This window comes from Lontra canadensis, unplaced genomic scaffold (genome assembly GCF_010015895.1).
Source record: "Lontra canadensis isolate GAN:19392208 unplaced genomic scaffold, GSC_riverotter_1.0 scaffold170, whole genome shotgun sequence".
In the NCBI taxonomy this organism is placed as follows: Eukaryota; Metazoa; Chordata; class Mammalia; order Carnivora; family Mustelidae; genus Lontra; species Lontra canadensis.
The window spans coordinates 756449-776038 of NW_022631164.1; the positions used below are offsets into that span (position 1 = coordinate 756449).

Genomic DNA, 19590 nt, shown 5'->3' on the forward strand with positions numbered 1-19590 from the left:
CCAGAAACCTAGTGGCTTAAAACAATACCCATTTATTCTCTTCCAGTTCTGAAGGGTGAAAGCCCGAAATCAGTTTCAGTGGGCTCAAGGAGCAGGGCCAGCTCCTTCTGGAGGCTCCAAGGGAGAAAGGATTGTCTCATCTTTTCCCACTTCTAGAAGCTACCTGTGTTCCAGATGCTTCTAGAAGCTGCCGGCTCCTGACACCTTCCTCACATTTCTCCAGACTTGCTCCCATGATCACATGTAAAGCTTCTGTGACTCTCTTGCCACCTTCTTCTAAGAACCCTTGTGATCACACCTGGGTAATCGGGTACTTTCCCCATCTAGAGACCTTTATCGTGGTCACATCACCAAGTCCTTTGATCACATAAAGTAATATTCACAGGTTTTGGGGATTAGAATATGGATCTCGGTGGGGGGGGCGTTACTCTGGGGGTTACTGCAGGCAGGTAACCTCATGTGCAGGCTTTTCACGAACGTTCCTGGAGCCAGGCACTGGTGAGGGCTGTGGAGACAACACACAGACACCCAACAATGTGGTGAAGAAGATGGGGCCATGCACACGTGTTCTAGAACCAGGGGGCATGGAACCAACACCCAATGAGGCTTGAGCTAAGGCCTGTTGGAGAGACAGAGGGAGGTGAGACAGGAAAGGAAACTGGGACGCAGAGCACAGAAGACCTTGAAGAGCAGGTTGGAGAGTTGGGATGTGAGTCCCTGGAGGGCCTGTGATTCCCATGCCCGGCAGTTACAGAGAAGCCCCAGCAAGGCCAGGGACCCATCGGATAAGGGGGGGCGACCATGTGGCACCCACTAACAAACTGAGCCTTATCCGAGCTGACCTGTGAAAGAGGCCCCGAGGCACTTCCAGTGCTCCCCTTCCATGAGACAGAGATAGCAGCTTTGCAGTCTGACGGGCTGGGTCTACACCCCTCTTACCAGCCCTAGGGAAGTCACTCCGCTGCCCTGACTCAGTTTCCCCACTTAGGAAACGGCACTCTTAAGACTTGCCTAGCCTCTTCGCAGAGCCAGATGTGCTGAGGTGCGCAGCAGACTCCAGAAGTAAACAGCCTGGACTTAATGTTAGTTTCAGCGGGAACTGAAATGAACCAGAAAATCACGGCACTCCAGATAGTAAAGATGATCTAACCTGAGCAGTCCCACCTCACAATCAGCTGGGAGGTTTTACTAAGATAAAATCTAATAAAAGGAAGTCTAATCTCACAGCCAGGGTTGGAGAAGCCCACCCTTTATGTAAAGCTCAGAGAGGCTGTGGGACTCGGCCAAGTGGCGGGGGGGGCACCCTCTCACCCACCCAGCTGAGCATTGAGGGGGTGGGATGGGGATGTAGAGACTGCAAAGGCACCAGCCGTCATGGGGAGAGAGCAAAAAAAGAGGACAGAGTAGAAGGCCACCAGATGTGGGGGTGAAACCAGGTGGGCCCTGCTCCACAGGAGCCAAAGTTTTCCCATCCCACAAAAAACAAGAGCTGGAGGGCAGGAGATACCCTCAGAAACACAAGCCAGACCCTTGCTAGGTGATCTCTAGGCAAAGGCCCCCATTTAGAAGGGCAGCCTGGTGCAGACCAACTTAAGCCTGGTCTCTGGGGTGAAAGGTTAATTCACTATCATAACCCCTTTGTTCTCGATACAGAAATAATGGCTCATATGTTCATTATAAATTGCTCCTTCTCCCTTCTGCCACTGGATAACGTGATTTATATGAGATTTATGATTTATATAAAAACTCCAGAATGGACTTGAGAAATATCATCAGAATCCCTCCTTTAATAGATGGGGAAAGAGAGGGCCAGACAGAGAAGGGATAGGGTCAGCCTCACTCAGCTGGTCCAACACTAGAAAGTGCTGCATGTTTCTAGCATTATTCCAGTGGTGAATCTGGGGTCAGGAACACATGGGAGATACACTGGGTCAGATACACAACAAATCTGACCTTGCAGGTAGAGCTCTCTGTGTGCAAATGAGACTTGACCCACAGGCTCTCCACCTGGCACACTGAAGCCAGAGGTTGAGGACCCCAGAGTGTTGAAGGAACATGGACCAAACCTAGGGCCACTCTGCTAGTCACCATCACTAGAAAGTGAGGACCCCCAGGGGGCTAGGGGATGGGGTGTAAAGGCTTTAACATCCTCTCAGCCTCCTGGTGTCGGCCCTGCATGTAACCAGATTGAGACGTGGGCATCCCAGTGGGATGCGACAGGGCTGAGGGAAGCTATCCCAGAGCCTTCCCACAGGGCCATCCAAACTAACCAAGGGCCTGTGTCTCTGTGTGCTCTCCAGGAACAGCCCCGGGCTCCAAGATGGCCTTGCAGAGCTCCTTCACCTGCTGGAACGGGACCATCCTCCAGCTCGGGCAGGCCTGCGACTTCCACCGCGACTGCGCCCAGGGAGAAGATGAGGGCCAGCTGTGCAGTGAGTAGATGGGGGTGCCCCACCGCCCCAGCCCAGCCCACGCCTACAGCCCCCTGCCCCCATCACCCCAGGCACATGAGCTTGGATACCTTTCCTCACGTTCTGTGCCACTCGCGTCCTCTCAGTGGTGACTTCCAAAAGCTACATAGTCTTCAAGAGACAGAGCCGAGTTACGACCTAAATAAGATCTTGTAAATTATGCTGGCAGCATCCTCGTGGCATAGAGGAGATGTGCACCATAAAGCCTGACTCAGGAACATGACATTAGAAGCCCTCTATACCCACACTCCCCACCCTCTTCGGGCTTTCTCTTCCACCGCCCACCTGGCCCTCCCATCCGCCCAGGGTTCCATGTGCCCCAGCGCCAGGTGGGTCAGACCGCTTCTCCGTGGCTTTGCTCGTGCAGTACCCCTGGTCCAGAAGGCCCTTTCCTTCTCTGGTCATATCTGCTCTTCCAAGACTCACCTCTAGGGCGCCTGGGTTGCTCAGTGGGTTAAGCATCTGCCTTTGGCTCAGGTCAGGATCTCAGGGTCCTGGGATCGAGTCCTGCATCAGGCTCCCTGACTCAGCAAGGAGCTTGCTTCTCCCTCTCCCTCTGCCCCACCACTCATTCCCTCTCTCTCTAAGAAATAAAAAATAAAACCTTAAAAAAAAAAAAAAAAGACTCCCCTCCAGAGTCAGTCCTTCTGGGAAGGCTCTTCTGATCATTCCCACAAACATCTCCCCAATACAGACAGTCGTTTCTTCTTCCTCTGCTCCCCTCGATGTGCTGCATCCATGCATCCCCCATACGTCCATTATTTTTCTGCTAACAGCTTTTTAGAACTATAATTCATATACCATTCAAGTCACCCATTTAAAGTACACACTTCAGTGTTTCTTAGTCTGGCCACCATCACCACAATCTAATTTTAGAACATTTTTATCACTTCAAAGGTAACCCCGAGCCATCTTTCCTCATTTCCCTCCAATCTCACCTAGCCCTAAGCAACCCCTAATCTACTTTCTGTTTCTATAGATTTGCCTATTTGGGGCATTTCATATAAGCGGCATCACTCGGTTTGTATTCTTTTGTGGTTAACTTCTTTCACTGGGCGTCATGTTTTCAAGGCCCATCCCTGTTTGTCCTGTGTAAGAACTTCCTTCCTTTTTACTGCCAAATACTGTTTCTGTGTACGGCTACTCATCTGTTCGTCATCTGATGTCCATTTGTGTTGGTTCTACTTTCTGGCTATTACGAATTATGCTGCTTTGAACATCCAGGTACACATTTTTGGATGGACACATACTTTCATTTCTCTTGGGCATCTACATAGGATTAAATTGCTGGGTCAGCTCTGCATTTAACACTTTTAAAAACTTCTAGGCTGTTTTCCAAAATACTTAGGCCATCTGACCTTCCACCAGTAATGTATAATGCCTCTAATTTCTCTGCAACCCTGTCAATACTCATTGCGATGTCCTTATTTGTGCCAGGCTAGCGGGTGTGCACCCATTCCATTTCACAGAGGTGGTTTCCATGTCTGTCTCCCTCTCTGTGGGCAAACTGAACCTGGTACTCTCCCCCATACCAGTATCTCCTGGCACAGCATGGGGGTCACTAACTACTTGTTGATTTAACATGACTAAATGAGTTGGGAAATTTGGTCCCCATAGACAAAACCAATTGCTGAGGTCAGCTGGGGACAGTTAGACTCCCAGGCTAGTGCACACTCCACCTGAATCCGGTGTTCTTAGCAGTGGCCTGGCTCAGAGTATACACACGTGTACCAGGGGAACCACAAATACTTATAAAACCCATACATTATGAGCTAGAAAATGTACTAGAGCCTACAGCAGAGATGAATAACACAGGCCCCATCTTCATAGTGCTGAAAATCCAGCACAGGCACAGGGAGTAAGACCGCAGAGTCGCAGTAGGGAGCGGATGCATGCCTGGGGTACGATGGGGCCCAGACACAGGAGCAAATGCCTCGCCTCCCAGATACACTGGCCCTAAGACACTGTGGCCTGCAAAATGGCTTTTAAAATTAATGGTATCCCTCACATCATCTGGAAGACAGATTTTTTTCCCTTGGGGGGAGCCAAGGATTTATTTATTTTCTTTTAAATGAAGCAATAAGGAAAATCCATTTTTCAACTTGAAAACTTCCTTTTCATATAAAACTTCCTAATGAAGTTTTCCGGTCATGATGGAATTGTGGCTGTTTAGATAAAACTTAGTCAAGACTTGCAGGTAAGCCCTTTGTTTATCCCACACTGGTCCTGGACTTTCTCACAAAGTTCTCAACTATGCATGTGAATCAAAATGAAGCCAGCCCACCCACGTTGCCCTGGGCAGGGGTCTGTGTGTGTCTCTCTAGTTATTGGTCCCTAAAGAATTTCCAGCAGTGCATCTGAGCTGTGTGATTTTGTTTTTCCCTTTTTAAAGGGAAAATCCACTTTGATACCACTTCCCAGCTTGGGCACAGGTCAGGACGGCCATACCCTGATTTACAATTGGGAAAACAAAAGCACAGAGAAGGTAATTGATTTGTTCAGGGTCACACAGCATGTCAGGAACAGAACCATGATTAAAGCACTGAGTCTGTGGGATCCAGCCCATTACTGTGGGCTCAGGGCATTTTCTTACCTTTCTGGGCCCGCCATTAGTGGATTTCCTTGGCCAGCTCCAAGCTTGAGGACAGCCTATCTTCTGTATGGAGGGCAAGTTCCTAGGGCCCAGAGGCCTTTCCAGCCACACTTGAAAAGCTGCTCTGACCAGCTCTCAGAATGACAGCTCCACCCCGGAGGATCCCCCCACTGAGTTCTTTGCTACAGAAATCAGTTGCTAGGAGGAGAAGTTCAATTCAGAAGGAGGGTTATTTCAATCTTTTTCTCCTCTGATCTCAGCAGTACTCTTAGCAAATATCCTTTTTCTTTTTAGCGTGCCCCATTCTGTGTGGCATCATTGCAGTTCTCCCTATCACATTGATTGATGTTGATTCTAGAAAACATCCCCATAGGGAAGAAAAAAATGATAATGACAGCGATGATGATGATGATCACGACGATGATGGCTAACATTTATTGAACATTTACTGTGTGCCAGGAACTGTCCAAATACTTGTCATGTATGAACTTATTTTGTCCTCAGAATGATCCTATGTGATGTTATTATACCCATCTTAGAGATGAGGAACCTCAAGTCCATGAAACTGTTAGCCAGTGGCTGAGCAGCAGCTCAGACCCAGTCTGAACCACTGTGAACCAGACTCATTTGTTATATGAGTTTCCAGTGGTTGGTTGTACCAAGCACAACACTAGCTACATATCTACCCAGGAAGAAGGGGAGGAAGGGAAAAGTCAAGGAGGGTCCAGAGCTCTGCCACAACATTGTCCTGTAGGGAGAAGGGGGCTCAGATCATTCGTCTCCACCCTCTGGGCCTATTTCCTCACCTGTAATATAACCTATAACATGATGCCCGCTGATATGTTGATGTTTGTGTTGCATTTAGGACAATGGTCTTGACATCACCTGGTCCTTCCCAGCTAGTCTGGAACCTGTTAGAATGTCTTCTCTGAGAAAGTGGTCACCCAAACCTTGTTGGTAATGTCCAATTCTAAGGAACCCCCATGAGTGAGGGTCACTAACCTCTGGCCAGGGTAGTCCACTAAGAGCTGCCATCATTGAAATTTGGAGGGGAAAGTAGGTTGGATCCCATGAACTCCCAGCCTTAACTCCCCATACTTGCTCCAGAAGGAAGTCCACATACGGCTTTATTCAGATAATCACACTCAATCCTGAGCACCATTGCAAGCCAGGACAAAGAGGGTACCTAAAGTGCAGGTGGCATTGCCTTTGCCTCCCTGCATCCATCATGAATATGTCCATTCACATCACATCCTCCAAACCACATACCACATGCCATCCTCCTTCCCTCCTTCCACTTAAACATTGCTGATCCAAGTGAGGTATCCCAGAATTCAGGTTCCCACCAAAGGATGTCTTCAGGGTTCCCTGTGTGTCAAGCCATAGCGTCAATGGCATGTGACTCACCAGAAAAGGGTCAGGATCTCCCCATTTCCTCCCCTAATGGGTCATTGACTCACTGAGTAATCTGGGCAGCTTGCTTCCCCTCCCTGTACTCTGTTTCATGGGGACACTCTTCCTGCCAGGCCAAAAAACAGTTTTTTAAAGTTTATTTCTTTATTGTAAAATAAAACATATTGGCTGTAAAATATTTGGAAAATCTAGAAAAGTACACAGGAGAAAATAACTATCACCCATAATCCTCTCAGACATTCAGAGATAACCATAATATGGTGATGTATTTCTTCTAGCATTTTTTTCCCATGACTCTATATTTTCAAGGAAACATATAACACATATTTATCAAAAATGTTAACAGAGCTGTCACATAGAAAGGAAAAGAAGTAGTGTCATTTGGCCTGGAGTTTACACTTGGCAGCTTCCTGCTGCTCCTACTGAGGCCGCATCTTTGTGACTCTCCCAATCTGTCTCTCTTACGCTGGAATCAGGTGTCATAATTGCCAAATATTGCAGGATGGATTGGCCCCCACGTAGGCTGATTTGGCCATCCAGCCAATGAAGTAAGAGGTTCCGTTAGGGCAGTGTTTCTTGGCCACTAAACTGCATAGGAACAACCTGGAAAATGTTAGAAATGTGGATTCTCACTCAGCAGGCAGTGATGGGGGTGGTGCATGGCCTGAGAGTCAGCACTTCTAGCAGTTTCACCTGTGATGGGGAGGTGGGTGTGGCTGGTTCCTGCACCACATTTGGAGTAGAAAGGGGTTAGATGACTGAACCCATGCCCATTTCATTCAGCAAATAAGTATTTCAGTCCTACAGTGCACTGAGCCCTGAGTAGGCACTTGGGGTGAATGAGAGGAGAAGGCCATGAGTTGAAACCATTGGACTCAACTCTGCGCAACAACATTGTGCTCAGCCATTGGCCCTGGCAGTAGTGTTCCAAACCTGGCCTAATCCATCAAGGGTCTTTGTTTGGAAGCCCCCCACCCCACCAGCTTCCTTAGAAGTGGCTTCTCGTTGAGCACACAATGGGTTATGTTGGCAAGAACAGCAATCCTTTCCTCCTATACCCCCTCCCATCCTGCAAGGCTTTCAGGGTCACATAAATTGTCTGTTGACCCAACTAGTTCACCTACCTCCTCTCTCTTTATTCAAGCAGCCAAAAAGAAAGGGGCTCCCAATCCTGGCTCACCCTGGATCTTAGGGAAAACCAGCACAACAATGGGCTTCCAGAAGGTAGAGAATGCCAGTGGCTTTCCTCTTTCCTGTCCAAGAAGGAAGGGATAGGCAGAGCTACCATAGGCATTTCCAGAAAGTCAGCAGAGGGATCGGTCTCCACCCCCAGGACGGTGCTGGCTATTTCAGTTCATCCTCTGATGAGTCCCCTGCACCAGCAGTGATCGGCAATTAATAATGCCACCACCACTCTGTCCACGAACTCCGTCTGCTTACAGAACTCCACACTCTCTGCCTTATTTGACCCTCACAACAACCCTGTGAAATAGACACTCACATCACCCCAGCGTACAGACGATGGAGCTAGGGCTCTGAGGAAAAGAGGTGACTCACACGGTAGAATCCAGCTGGTTAGGGTTAAAGCCAGGTGTCCAGATCCCAGGACTGTTGAGGCTAACTGCTCTGTGTCTGCCACCTAAAAGGGGGAGGAGGGAGTGGTAAGCTGTGAATACTTCAACCCAGCCCTGCCTCCTCCTACTACCAGGAGCCATTGCCTGCTAGGATATTCCTTCATGGTCCCTGGTTTATGGCACACTTGTAAAGGACGCTTTGTGGAAGGTCACTTCCAGCTACCAGTTAGTTTTTGCGAAAGAAGTGGATGTGGGGGTCCCTTGAGGGGGCATAAAAAATAAAACAGAAAGATCTCCTTCGCTTTTGGATTTTTAATCAGAGGAACATGCGGGGCTTGGGGGGAAAATGATTTCTTCAGGGGGGTATAAATGGGAAGAGATGCTCAAAGTCAGTGACAGCTGGTTTTAATTTATAATTCTGCCTCTGTGTGAAATGCACAGAGAATCAGGGGGAAATGAGTAATAATTCACTAAGGTGCTATCACAGCCAGGAAGCGTTAGGGCCCTCTTTGTCAGCCTGCCATTGCCGGGAAGGCTGAGACAGAGGAAGGACACAGAGCGTGGTGGGTCCAGCTAGAGCCCCTTTCCTCCTGCTCAGAGACATAGTCCTGCTCCTTCTCCCCAGCCTGGCCTGGGGCTGTTGGTGCAGTTGGTGGAATAGCCTAGAATGGCCCACTAGCTCTTTGGGGCTGAGTGCCTTCCCTGCAGCCATTGTTTGAGCAAGCCACAGAAAGTGAGCTTTCTGACCCTCTTCTCCTTCCCTCCTCCTTCTGCGGGCACTTGGGAAATATATGGTCATAAAGCTGACTGTGGTCTTTTCAATGGGACCCGAGGTCAGCCTGATGCAGAGAAAAGGGTAACAGGGCCCTTTATGCTGAGCCAACAGATGATATAAAGGGGCCCTGTGGCTGGCATTGCTTGGCCAGGGTAAGGTAGATTAGAGCAGTAATAAGCCAGCCCCAAATTTCAGGGGCTTAACATAACATTTACAGTATTTGCGCATCAAAGCAGGGGGCTCCACAGGATCTCTCGGGGTGCCAGACTAGCAGGGGCCCTGTCATCAGACAGCAGCAGTCTTAGGAACAAGAGCTCCCCTTGGCCTCTTCAGCAGGGAGAAAGACTGAAGAATTGCATGAGGGGCTCTCTGCAGCCTCAATCCAGAAGCGACACACATCACTTCCACGCACATTTCATGGGCCAGAGCCACTCATGGTAGCTCCTGTCACTGGAAGAGAGGTGGGAGATAAAGGGGGACAAGTAGAAAGTTTGAGCAATATGTTTCTCTGCAGACGGGAGTGATTGAGGGACCCAGCCAAGTCCCACCAATACTGCCACTGCCATCATCACATTCTTGTCACTGTGTCAACCATCAGAAATGTATTCCAGTGCCTTCTCCCAGGGGCACATTCATGGTGAATCAGAATAAGGAGCACAGATTTAGAAGCAGAAGATCTGGGTTCAAGCCCAGCTGTGTTACCTACTGGTTGTGTGACCTCAGTCAGATTGCTTAACCTTCCTGAGCCCTTCTCTGTCACGTATAAAACTGGGTTATTTCCCTGCTACCACACTATTATTATTATTATTATTACTACTACTATTTTATTTTCTGAAGATCACGTATACATGTTAGGGACTGGGCCTTCTTTTCATTGTTATCAGTATGGTTAGCCATTGAGGTTCCAGCCTGGGAGCTGTAGTTATTGAAGATACTTGGATCATGCCTGACTAATATTAGTTGACATTAGCGTCTTTTGCTTTCAGCAGTCCCAGAAATGACCGTGCCCTTGTGCTCTCCCTGCAGGTAAACTCCCTGCTGGTTTTTACTGCAACTTCGAGGATGGCTTCTGTGGCTGGACCCAGGGCACACTGTCACCCCACAACCCCCGGTGGCAGGTCAGAACCCTGAAGGATGCCCGGGACCAGGACCACCGAGGTACTGCTGCTCTCTTCCCTTCCCCCGGTGCACCTCTGTCAAGACAAGAGACTTAGGGCCCTACCCCAGAACAGCTGGGCCTCCCCACCCCTGCAGGGCAAGGCCAGAGACCTCCCAGAGCTTGCCTGGGGTGCTCGCTCACAATTCCCTCTTTAGACTTTCCGGGCTTCAGAATGATCAAATTAGGCCAAGGTAGATGTCACCTCTGATTCCCTAAAATAAGAACCTGGATGAAGGATTAGCTAAAAGATGAGAAGAGTGGCAACAATAGTAGTCATTCATTCATTTACTAAGTGTTTGTTGAGAACCTACTTTGTGACTGGCATGTATGTAACTCACTGAGAGGTAAGAAAAACCCTTGACCTTGTGTCATTGACCCAAGATTGTGCCCTGGAAACCCAGCCCCACATCTGGTCCATTCCCTGGAGCCCAGCTTCCTTAGCCGTATCCCCCATCCCGGCCCAGCTTAAGCTGGCAACTCCCACCTTCCCAGTGCTAGAGCCCAGCCTCCCTCTGCCCCTGCAGGGCTGCCAGAGGGACAAGGCCTCCACACACTCAAGAGATGGCCACCCACACCTGGGTGAGCTGATGCCCCGGGAGACATGGCTGGGGCATGGAATGAGGGAGGAATGAGGCCGGGGCCTGTGAGGCCAGCACAGCTCCCAAATTTGGGCTGCTGGAGAGGCCGGACCACCCAGCCATGTCCCCAGCCTTGGGCTCTACCCAGTGGCTAGGCAGGATAGAGCTGGGGTCAGGGCCAAGGGCCCTCTCTCACCTTCTCTCCCCTGCATTTGTCAGCTCTTTGTGGAGCTAGAGCCCTGAACCAAATCCCTCCCTTTCCAAGTGAAGATCATACACCCTATAGATCCCTTTAAGAATTAATAATAGTAATAGTGAAGATGCTCAAAGCGTGAGAGAGGACAGTGTCCAGCGCGACCACCAGGGATGCCAGAGCCCATGCAGTCCTGTCCTTGGCCCTCAGAGCTAACTGCACCTGAGCAAGCTGGCTTTGGCAGTGAGGAAGAAGACTGGGTTACTGCAGCCATGGAGACTTTCAGCAGGGACGAGAGCCCAGAGCTCCTACTTCCCCTCCCGGCCTCCTCACCATTCAGCATCACCTCAGCACCTTGTGGAGGATAAGAGAACAGAAATGGGGCTCAAAGCAAGACATGATCTTCATGTCTCTGCTCTCAGCTGCGTAGCCTCCCTTGGCACCCATAGCAAGTGGGTGACATACGTCTAGGGACAGGGCCCTCATGGCTTCCTAAAGTCATCCCTTCCATTGATGGCTGCAACAAAAGACCAGTCTTCCTTTCTCAGAGATAAGCTTCACCTCCCTATAAATTCTACTTATGGATCATACTTTCTGTCTCCTGGAGCCCCTCGGAACTCTACTCTTCCCTTTCTCACCAAAGAAGCCCCTCAGATATTTGAAGACACTGCTTGTGTCTTTAACGCTGGGGGCCTTTCTCTCCCTAGTCAAAGGTTCTTCCTCAAGGATGGGCCACATGAGTTCTAGGATTTCTGACCTGTCTTGGATACTCTGCTCTGGACCCACTTGAATTTGTTACTTAGTAGTAACCCCAAAACAGTCTTTACTAAGAGAGAAAAGCAGAAGTGAATAACATCATGTGTAGGGTTCTGTGGGGTAAAGATTTCGGGAGCACCCTGGCACCCATTTCCATAGCACTGACCACCCGAAATGCTCTGTAGTCCCTGGAGATTTCCAGATGCTTCTTCCCTACCATGTGGGGTTGGGAGCTTGTGTTCTCCCAGGTTTACAGACGGATCGTTGAGAAAACACAAGCAATAGATTTCCTCATCAGGTCATGGGGCACAGGATGACCTGGTGGAAGAGAGTGAAAGTCATGGAGACCAGTGGAGGGCAAAGGGCTGGCAGGGCCAGAAATGGGAGGGGTGGGGGTGGGAGAGTCCAGCGTGCTTCAGGCTGCTCCTGGGCTATGGGCTAAAGCTGGTGACCTGGGGAGATGAAAGGTACAGTAGCCCAGATGTATGATGCTGGGATATTGCAGGGCATTTGGAAACCTTTGCATGAGCCAAGTTTTGTTGACAGTGACAAGTAAACTGCCTTATCCATTGGACAACAGAAAGCTGTGTCCTCAAAGATGTTCCAAGTCTAGAGAAGAATGATGCAGAGCCCATTAACCCTGCACCCTGAGGCACTTCAGTGCAGGAAGACAGTGTGTTTCTGACACTTTTCCTCTCTGCCCCAGGCCATGCCCTGTTGCTCAGCACCATGGACAGCCCTACTTATGAAAGTGCTACAGTGACCAGCGTGACATTTCCCGCCCCGATGAAGAACTCTCCATGTGAGGCAAGTCTCAATGTTCCCCTCATTCTTGGACTGGTCCTCCCACCCCTCACCTTGGGTAATTCCAGCCGAACTCATAAGCAAAGTAGCCTGAGTAGTAGGGCTGCTTATTCTCCTGGGGAGAAGATAAGATGGCATTTTGGTCATCTTTGACGCGGAGGGCATACACCAACACGGTGAAGTCCTATCTGCAGAGAATCTGGCCTTAAACACCCACACGCACCCACACTGGACTCTTTGCAGTGGGGTCTCGATTGAAGCAAACCCAGAAAATATTTCCAAGGCATAACATGGGAGGGTAACAGTGATCTACAAAACAGTGATCTACAAAAGACCTGCTGCAAAAGCCTGTTCATAAACATCAAGCTCTTGTGATACATTTCAAATTTTATAGAGCATCAAAATTTGATCTACATAAATTTCACTAAGATATGGGTGGCATTCAGTATGGTACCTCCAAAGCCACTGACCTGAATGGTTCCTGTGGCTGTAACATCTTTCGTGTGTGGACTGAGGGGCTTGACATGTTTTTTTTAGCTTAAGGTCATCATCTCTAGAGAACAAGAAATGTGCTTAGACCCAAACGTGGCCCAGTGATTAAGCTCATGGACTCTGGAATCAATTGCCTGAGTCCAAGTATGTTCCACCACTGATCAGCTATACAGTTTATTTGGGAAGTTAATAGCCTTTCAGGGCCTCAGTTTTCCCACCTGCAAAGTGGGCACAATAGGAGTGCCTACCCCACAGAGGAAAGGGTTAAATAGGTTAATATGTACTCAGGGCTCATCACAGCGCCTGGCACAAAGTATTCATGACAGTAGTTAGCCAACAGTGCCTGGCACCCTGAGGAAACATAGGTAAGGAGAATGGGGAAGGAGGGAAAGGACATGAGCCAAAACCAGATTCCAAGTTCTCCGAGAGCTCTGCACACCTCTGCTTCTTTTGTACCACCATCAACATCTTAAACTGAGTAGAAAGCCAACACGTACTTTAGATTTGGCTGGTCTTCTCTTTCTGGAAACTCACAGGAGAAATCCCTCCCTGGCTTTGTTTCAGGAATAGCTACGTGTCCCCTGAGCAATTTGTTTCCTTTCAAGCTGTGGCCTGTGTGAAACTGACCAGACTCACTTCCCCTGCACCGGAAGCCCCGAGGAGATGTGGGGAGACGGGCTTCTGTCACTCAGTGACACAGCTCAACTCAAGCCCTCCAGGCTTTTTGTGAGATACAAACCCACAGGCAAACACAAATAAGAATGGAAAAGACGTATCCGTGGTGATTTGTTTTGTTTTTTTAATTGGAAGAATGGTCAAATTAAATCTGAGGTTCCCCTCTTAGTAAGCAAATAGGGGTTCATGGTGTGTAGTCTGTGACAGCCTTTCTCTTGGCTGGATTTTCTAGGCCAGCGTTTGGCCAATTTCTCCCCCTCTTCTAGTTAGTTTATGTTTCCTTACTAGATTTTATGTATCTCTGTGAGCCACCTTAAGTCCTTTTTGGAAGAAGTCAGGGCACAAATAAATAGATTCATTACGTGGAATCACATCGCTGACTGTGCCTCCCAGCAGACCCCCAGGAGGGAAGGCTTCCGAAGAGGGAAGTCTAAATGAGGAGAGGTGGTTGGCCTTCCTGAGAGTTCAGGGAGATCCTTAAAAGCATTTGATTTTTTTAAATGTATTCTTCCGTAGATTTACAGTGAGCCTAATTTTAGAGTAAGAAATGTCAAGGTTAAAAATGCTATTTTTCTAATACTTCATCATTTCCCTGATAACCTTTGGTTGATCAATAGCTTAAACAGGTGTTTTGTTTTACTGGCCTGTTTTATTCTCCCTCTAGTCAAATTTGCTCTGGGCTATTTCTATTTCCTGCCCTTTTCCAGAACTTGGCTCAGCAGGAGTAATGAAGGGAAGGTAGTGAGTACGTTCCATTCTTAGCGCACAGCTAGTTCATATTCATCTAGTGCTGATGGGTCCCGAATCCCCAGTGTTGGGGGAGATGTTTTCATCAGAAAAATAAATAACCAAAATAGAAATATGCATTTCCAGGTTTGTAAGCCTTGCCGTTTATTTTACTCAGATCCTAAATGCAGAAGGCGGCAAGTTGATTTCCTCCTCCCAGGTTGCCGAACATCAGTGACAGGGGATGGTGCATTGCTATGTGAACTGTGTGGGATTAACTCGCAGCCTTCAAACACCACTAACTCGAAAGGGGCCTTTGCTGGCCATGGGGACGGGTCCAGGAAGGGGACACAAGGCAGAGATGGGGGAAGGTCTCAGATGAGGGTTAAGCTCATGGGGGCCAAGAGTCTGGCCAAACTCCAGGGCTGACTCCCAGCACTGAGCATCTCCTCTAAGCGCAGACCAGTCCTGGAAGCCCTTAGGTCCTCCCAACTCTTGGGACTTGAAATAATTGCAGGATATCTCAAAACGCTTCCTCAAGAAACCCGACAACCATCAGTGGATCCCCGAAAGGGAGCTGACATCAATACCTTCTGTGCATTTCCTTGAAAATCTAGATATAACCTGACTAGGTAGGCCTCTGTTTCTCCGGTCGCCAGCACTTAGAAAATGCGATCATTGCGGATTCCTAGGTTTTACCCCAAGCCTCCCCGAGGACACCCCAGAGAGGGGCCTGGGAATCTATATTTTCCGAACCTCCTCCTCCCCCCCCCCGCCCCCGCCAGCGATCTGGAAGCACACTGACACTCGGAAATAATTGGCCAGAGATGTGCCTGCCAGTTGTAACCGAAATTCATTCTGAGTCTGTGCAGAGAGTTTTCCTCCACTACCTGTGATGTAACTTGCCTTTTGGAGAGATGAGTCAGAAGTGGTGAGAAATGACAAGGTGGGGGACAGAGAGAGAGACAGAAGGGGCAGGGAGAGTAGCACACTGGGAGGCAGGTCAGATGCCCACCGATCAGTCATGGAGATGTAGCCAGGACATTCCTCTGTGCCAGTCAGCTTCCCAGGTATTCCAGAATGCCGCTGGCTCTAGCCTCCTGCCCCCGATGCCCGCAGTCACCACCCCTGGCCCTGCGCGTCTCCCTGGCCCGGCCTGTGCAGGCACTGCCTTCTCCTCCCTCCCGCCATACAATTGCATACAAGCCATGAATATTTAAAAACCACTGCCTAGCCCAGCTACAAAAGAGAGGGTTGTATCTTTTTTTTTTTTTTGCCTCCCCCAAGCTATTCTCTGCGGGAAACTGGAGAGCCACTTACAATATATAGGTTTTATTTTTATTTTTATTTTTATTTTTACCTTTATTTTTATTTTTATTTTGCTGAGCTCCAGTTCAAATAATTAAAGTTGCCACGGGGGAGGGGAGCCTTGCGGTGGCTTTCGTGTGTTCGCTCACTGTCAGACCTGCTCTGTCCGCCTGGGCTGGGAGACACACTCGGATGTGTCTAGCATCGCAGCTGCTGGTAATAAAGAGGACGGGGAGAGTCGGGAGGGGGCCTGTCTCCACCCCTCCCCCTGCCTTTCACACAGCCCAGAAGCCTGAATGTCTCAACAAGCCCCGTGCGGTTTGAAATTCTATTTTATTTGAATAGCCTGCCTGTGACTGGAATATTTTAAACCGTCTTCTCAGGACAGAACAAGGCCTGGGGAGAGAAGAAGTAGGCTTCCCTCATTCGCTTTCCCTCTCCAAAGCATGGAAGCAACTTTCCTTCTCCGAGCTGCAGGAATGAAAAGGGCCCAGGAAGTGGGATGGGACCCACCTGGTGGGTGGTGACACCCACGGGCAGGGGAGTTCCCAGCTGCTGGTTTTCTGACCTTGCCGGAGCCACAGCCACCTCGGTCCTGCCCCCACAAACATGTGCATGCCCAGGGACATGCCCCCTGGGGCCTTTCTGCCCCTGATATCAGCCCTGCGGTGATAATGGGATCAGCTTCCATTAAGCTGGGTCTACTGAGATGAGGACAGAAGGCCACCAGCAGGCTGGGGAACTGGCCCGCAGGGAAGGAGCTCTCCATTCGGTGTCATTGAAACCAGTAAATGTGGTCCAGAGGGACGTGGGAGAGCAGCCTGGCATCTGAACTTGCCCTCCACCATCAGCTAAGCCTGGCACAAAGCCCCACTGAGAAGGGCCTCCTAGGGTAGTTAGGGCCCCGAAGGCTGGCAGCCAGGGAGTTTTTCAGCAAATTGCTCTCTGGTTGACTTGGTGAGACTTTTCAGGATGGCAGACATCATTCCTGGACACAGGGCCCGTATCCAAAGTAGATAAGCCATACCTGATGTCCTTTGGGTTTAGGTAAGCTGACCCCACTCTCTCCCCAGGGGGCAGACGAATCGGACTTTCAGACAAGATGCAGAGACGTGTTTTTCTGACTGTTTAAAGCATTTATTAAACTCAGTGGCAGAATCCTCCGTGGAAAGGCAAAAGACAAGGATGAGCAATCATAATTATTATAGGATGGCTTGAGGTAGAGGAGAAAACAGAAGGAGAAGACTCTTCCTTCAGCAGCCCCCGCTGATCTCTCGACAAGGGCATTCTGCTTGGCTGGCTTTACAGAGCCGGTCTGGGTGCGGGAGCCGGTCTGGGTGCGGGCACACGCGGGCCTGCCCAGGGTGGGAGCGGGCCTTCTCAGCCAGGCAGGAGAGGAATGTACCCAGAGACGTAGGAAATGCAAAAACAAGAGCAAACCCAGACCTTTCAGTCCAACCCTCATGCTCTTTCTGTCACATTGCCCTGCCCCCGGGGCTATAGCAGTGTTGGGGGTGGGAGGGTACCTTCTCCACTTGCGGGGCACTGGCTGCCGTGGGCCTTACTCAGAGCCCCTGCCTGCTCCCCACAGACTCCTCGTCTTTGGAGGCAGGAAGGAGACACCGCCCCATTTTGTAGCAATCCAGTAAGCCACTTAGCCTCTCCCCAGGCTGAGACCAGTCGCTGGGCCAAGTTCCTGAGTGGTCGACGGGACATTGTCCTCACCGAGAGGACCCGGAAGATGTGTGCCTTGTGGGGGCCTTATTCTTTGCCCTGCGTGGCCTCATTTGTTTTAGCAAATCAGGAAGGAAAAACTATTCCAAGAGGCTTCATGGACTTGATCCTGAATGAGGTTGTCATTTCCTGGATCCATTTCCCTGTGTATAGAACACGTGCCCATCTGGGGAGAAGAAGAGCCTCTCCTCTCTCTCTTCATTCATCCTGCGTCCAGACCGACTGCTGACCAGCGAAAGGGCAAGCAGGTCCTTACCAGGCTCCACCTGGGACCAGACTGTGCCCTTGTGTGGCCAGGCAGTGCTGCACAGACACCTTAGGGTGGCTATAGAAATCCTCTTTGTAAATAGGGACCAGAGCCCCGCTGGGGGCATTCCAGGATGACATCATCCCTCGCTCCCCACACACAAGCCCAAGCTCCTTGGGTCAGGTATGTGGGGACTGGAATCCAACCCCATCTCACCAAATGCTGTGACATCCACTTCAGTGACAGAATGCTCATGGGGAAGACCAGCTCACTTGTGGACAGCTCCAGACCTTGGCACTTGCAGGATTGTTTGTGGGTTGTTTTCCACTCTGTTCTCTGCCCCAGTCCCCTTCGTGATGGGAACCTTTGGGGAGCCGGGTAAGACTCATAAAACGTGCTAGCTCTGTAATATCCAGCTGGGCTGCCCTCTGGATATTGTCTGCCCAGAGAGACATAATGACAGGCCCCCGCAGCAAGCACAGTGCCCGTCGGGCTCCCTGCTGCCCTGTGGCCTAACACACGTGACATCATGCATGTGCAAAGGAAGGCAGCTGGTCACGCAGGGCCAGGACAAAAGGAGCATCACCAAGGCAGTATAGTGTGGTGGGGACAGCAGCTCCTTGGGGCCGCTTAGACCTCAGTGGGACCCTGCCCCTTCATAGTGGGGGGATCTTGTGGAGATCACCCCCCTCTCCTCAGCTTCGGGATTCTCTACAGGTCTGTCGGGAGAAACTCATAGATGGGTGTCAAAAGTGCCCAGCGTAGTGGATGCTTAATAAATGGTGCATGTGGTTTCTGCTCGTCTACTGCTGCTGTTCCTATCACTACCTGACTTTGTGGAGAATCCAAGGTCGGAGAGAGGCTTGGCGGCTGTCCTATCTGAGGGTCCTGAGTCTGGAGACTTTGACTCTGCCCTGCCCTGGATGACCTGGCATAAAGGGGAAGGGGACTGTTACCCAGCTCAGTGACTGGGGTCCAGGGAAGCTAATGCTCTCCCAGAGACAGACCCCTCACCCCTTCCATCCTCCCGTCGCTCCTCCCCCCCAAGCCAAGAGCAGGGGGAGCAGCCTCTTCCAGTCTAGTGAAAGTTCCTTTTCTCCACTTTCTCCATGGCCTACCCCCACCCCCACTTCCAACCTGGCAGGAGACACCTAGAGATGATAGTGTCTCTCTTTCACAAATGAGGAGGGAGCCCTCAATCATGCACGGCTGGCCAGCAGTGTGGCCACAGGTCCTTAAGATATAGAAGCATCTCCACTTTCCCCTGGGGGGCCCCTGGGAAAGGGACAGCTGCAGTATGTAATGGGACGGTCTAAGAGAGGAGAGGAGGCACGGAGGGAATCTGGCAAAATGACCCGGAGCAGAACATCACTTGCCTGGCTTTTAACATCTCTTTTTATAACTTGAGAATGAATGCCAGTTCTCTATCTTATTCTCTAGCTTTGCCTGTTTGTTTGGATTAAAAAACATGACTCACTACTTAATATGGAATGGCTAGAACTTCAGGAAGATATACCCTGTTTATCTTGTGGTTTGGGGGTCCCCTCAGGAAGACCTGGGAGGCATATGTCCCCGAGTTTAAGAAGCGCCAAGGAAGAGCGCCAACCCCACTGCCTTTGTCTGAAGCCCAAAGACCTCCTCACCTTGTGTAACCTCACTCCATCCCCTGGTGTCAGCGTTAAGCCCATAAATGGGGAGTCTTGAAGAGTATCTGCCCTGCCCTTGTCACCCCTAAAGTCTGCCTCAACAATGTCTGTCCCCCACCCACTACCCCATGAGTCACCCTGACTCTGACTTTGTGTCTGAAACTCTAAGAGGACCTTGGCTCTGGCAGCTACTCGCACCCCCTATGATGAAGATATTACTCCTGGAGCCTTAAGCTGGGGTGTAAGCATGGGCCACTTTGCATCAGAGAGGAAGTAGGTAGAGGTTGGAAGTGGTTCCCAGAAGCATTTTCCAAAAGACTTTCCCACAGACCCACTGGAAACCTAAGAGATTTGAACCCAGCTGTCAGTCTCTAATGTTGGTCTCATACACCCATAATCCTATTAAGAATCCTCTATAGGGGATGCCTGGGTGGCTCAGCTGGTTA

General features: G+C 50.0%; 1 protein-coding gene across 1 annotated transcript in view; it reads left to right on the top strand.

The window, feature by feature from the left end:
* Positions 1 to 2308: 2308 nt before the first annotated feature.
* The window catches only part of ALK (ALK receptor tyrosine kinase), a 120626-nt gene continuing 103344 nt past the window's right edge, over positions 2309 to 19590 (top strand). Inside the window, exons 1-3 of the mRNA XM_032845874.1 lie at positions 2309 to 2432; positions 9853 to 9984; positions 12219 to 12319. Of these exons, the coding sequence (XP_032701765.1) occupies positions 2321 to 2432; positions 9853 to 9984; positions 12219 to 12319 (345 nt within the window). The 5' untranslated portion in view covers positions 2309 to 2320. The remainder of the gene's footprint in view (positions 2433 to 9852; positions 9985 to 12218; positions 12320 to 19590) is intronic.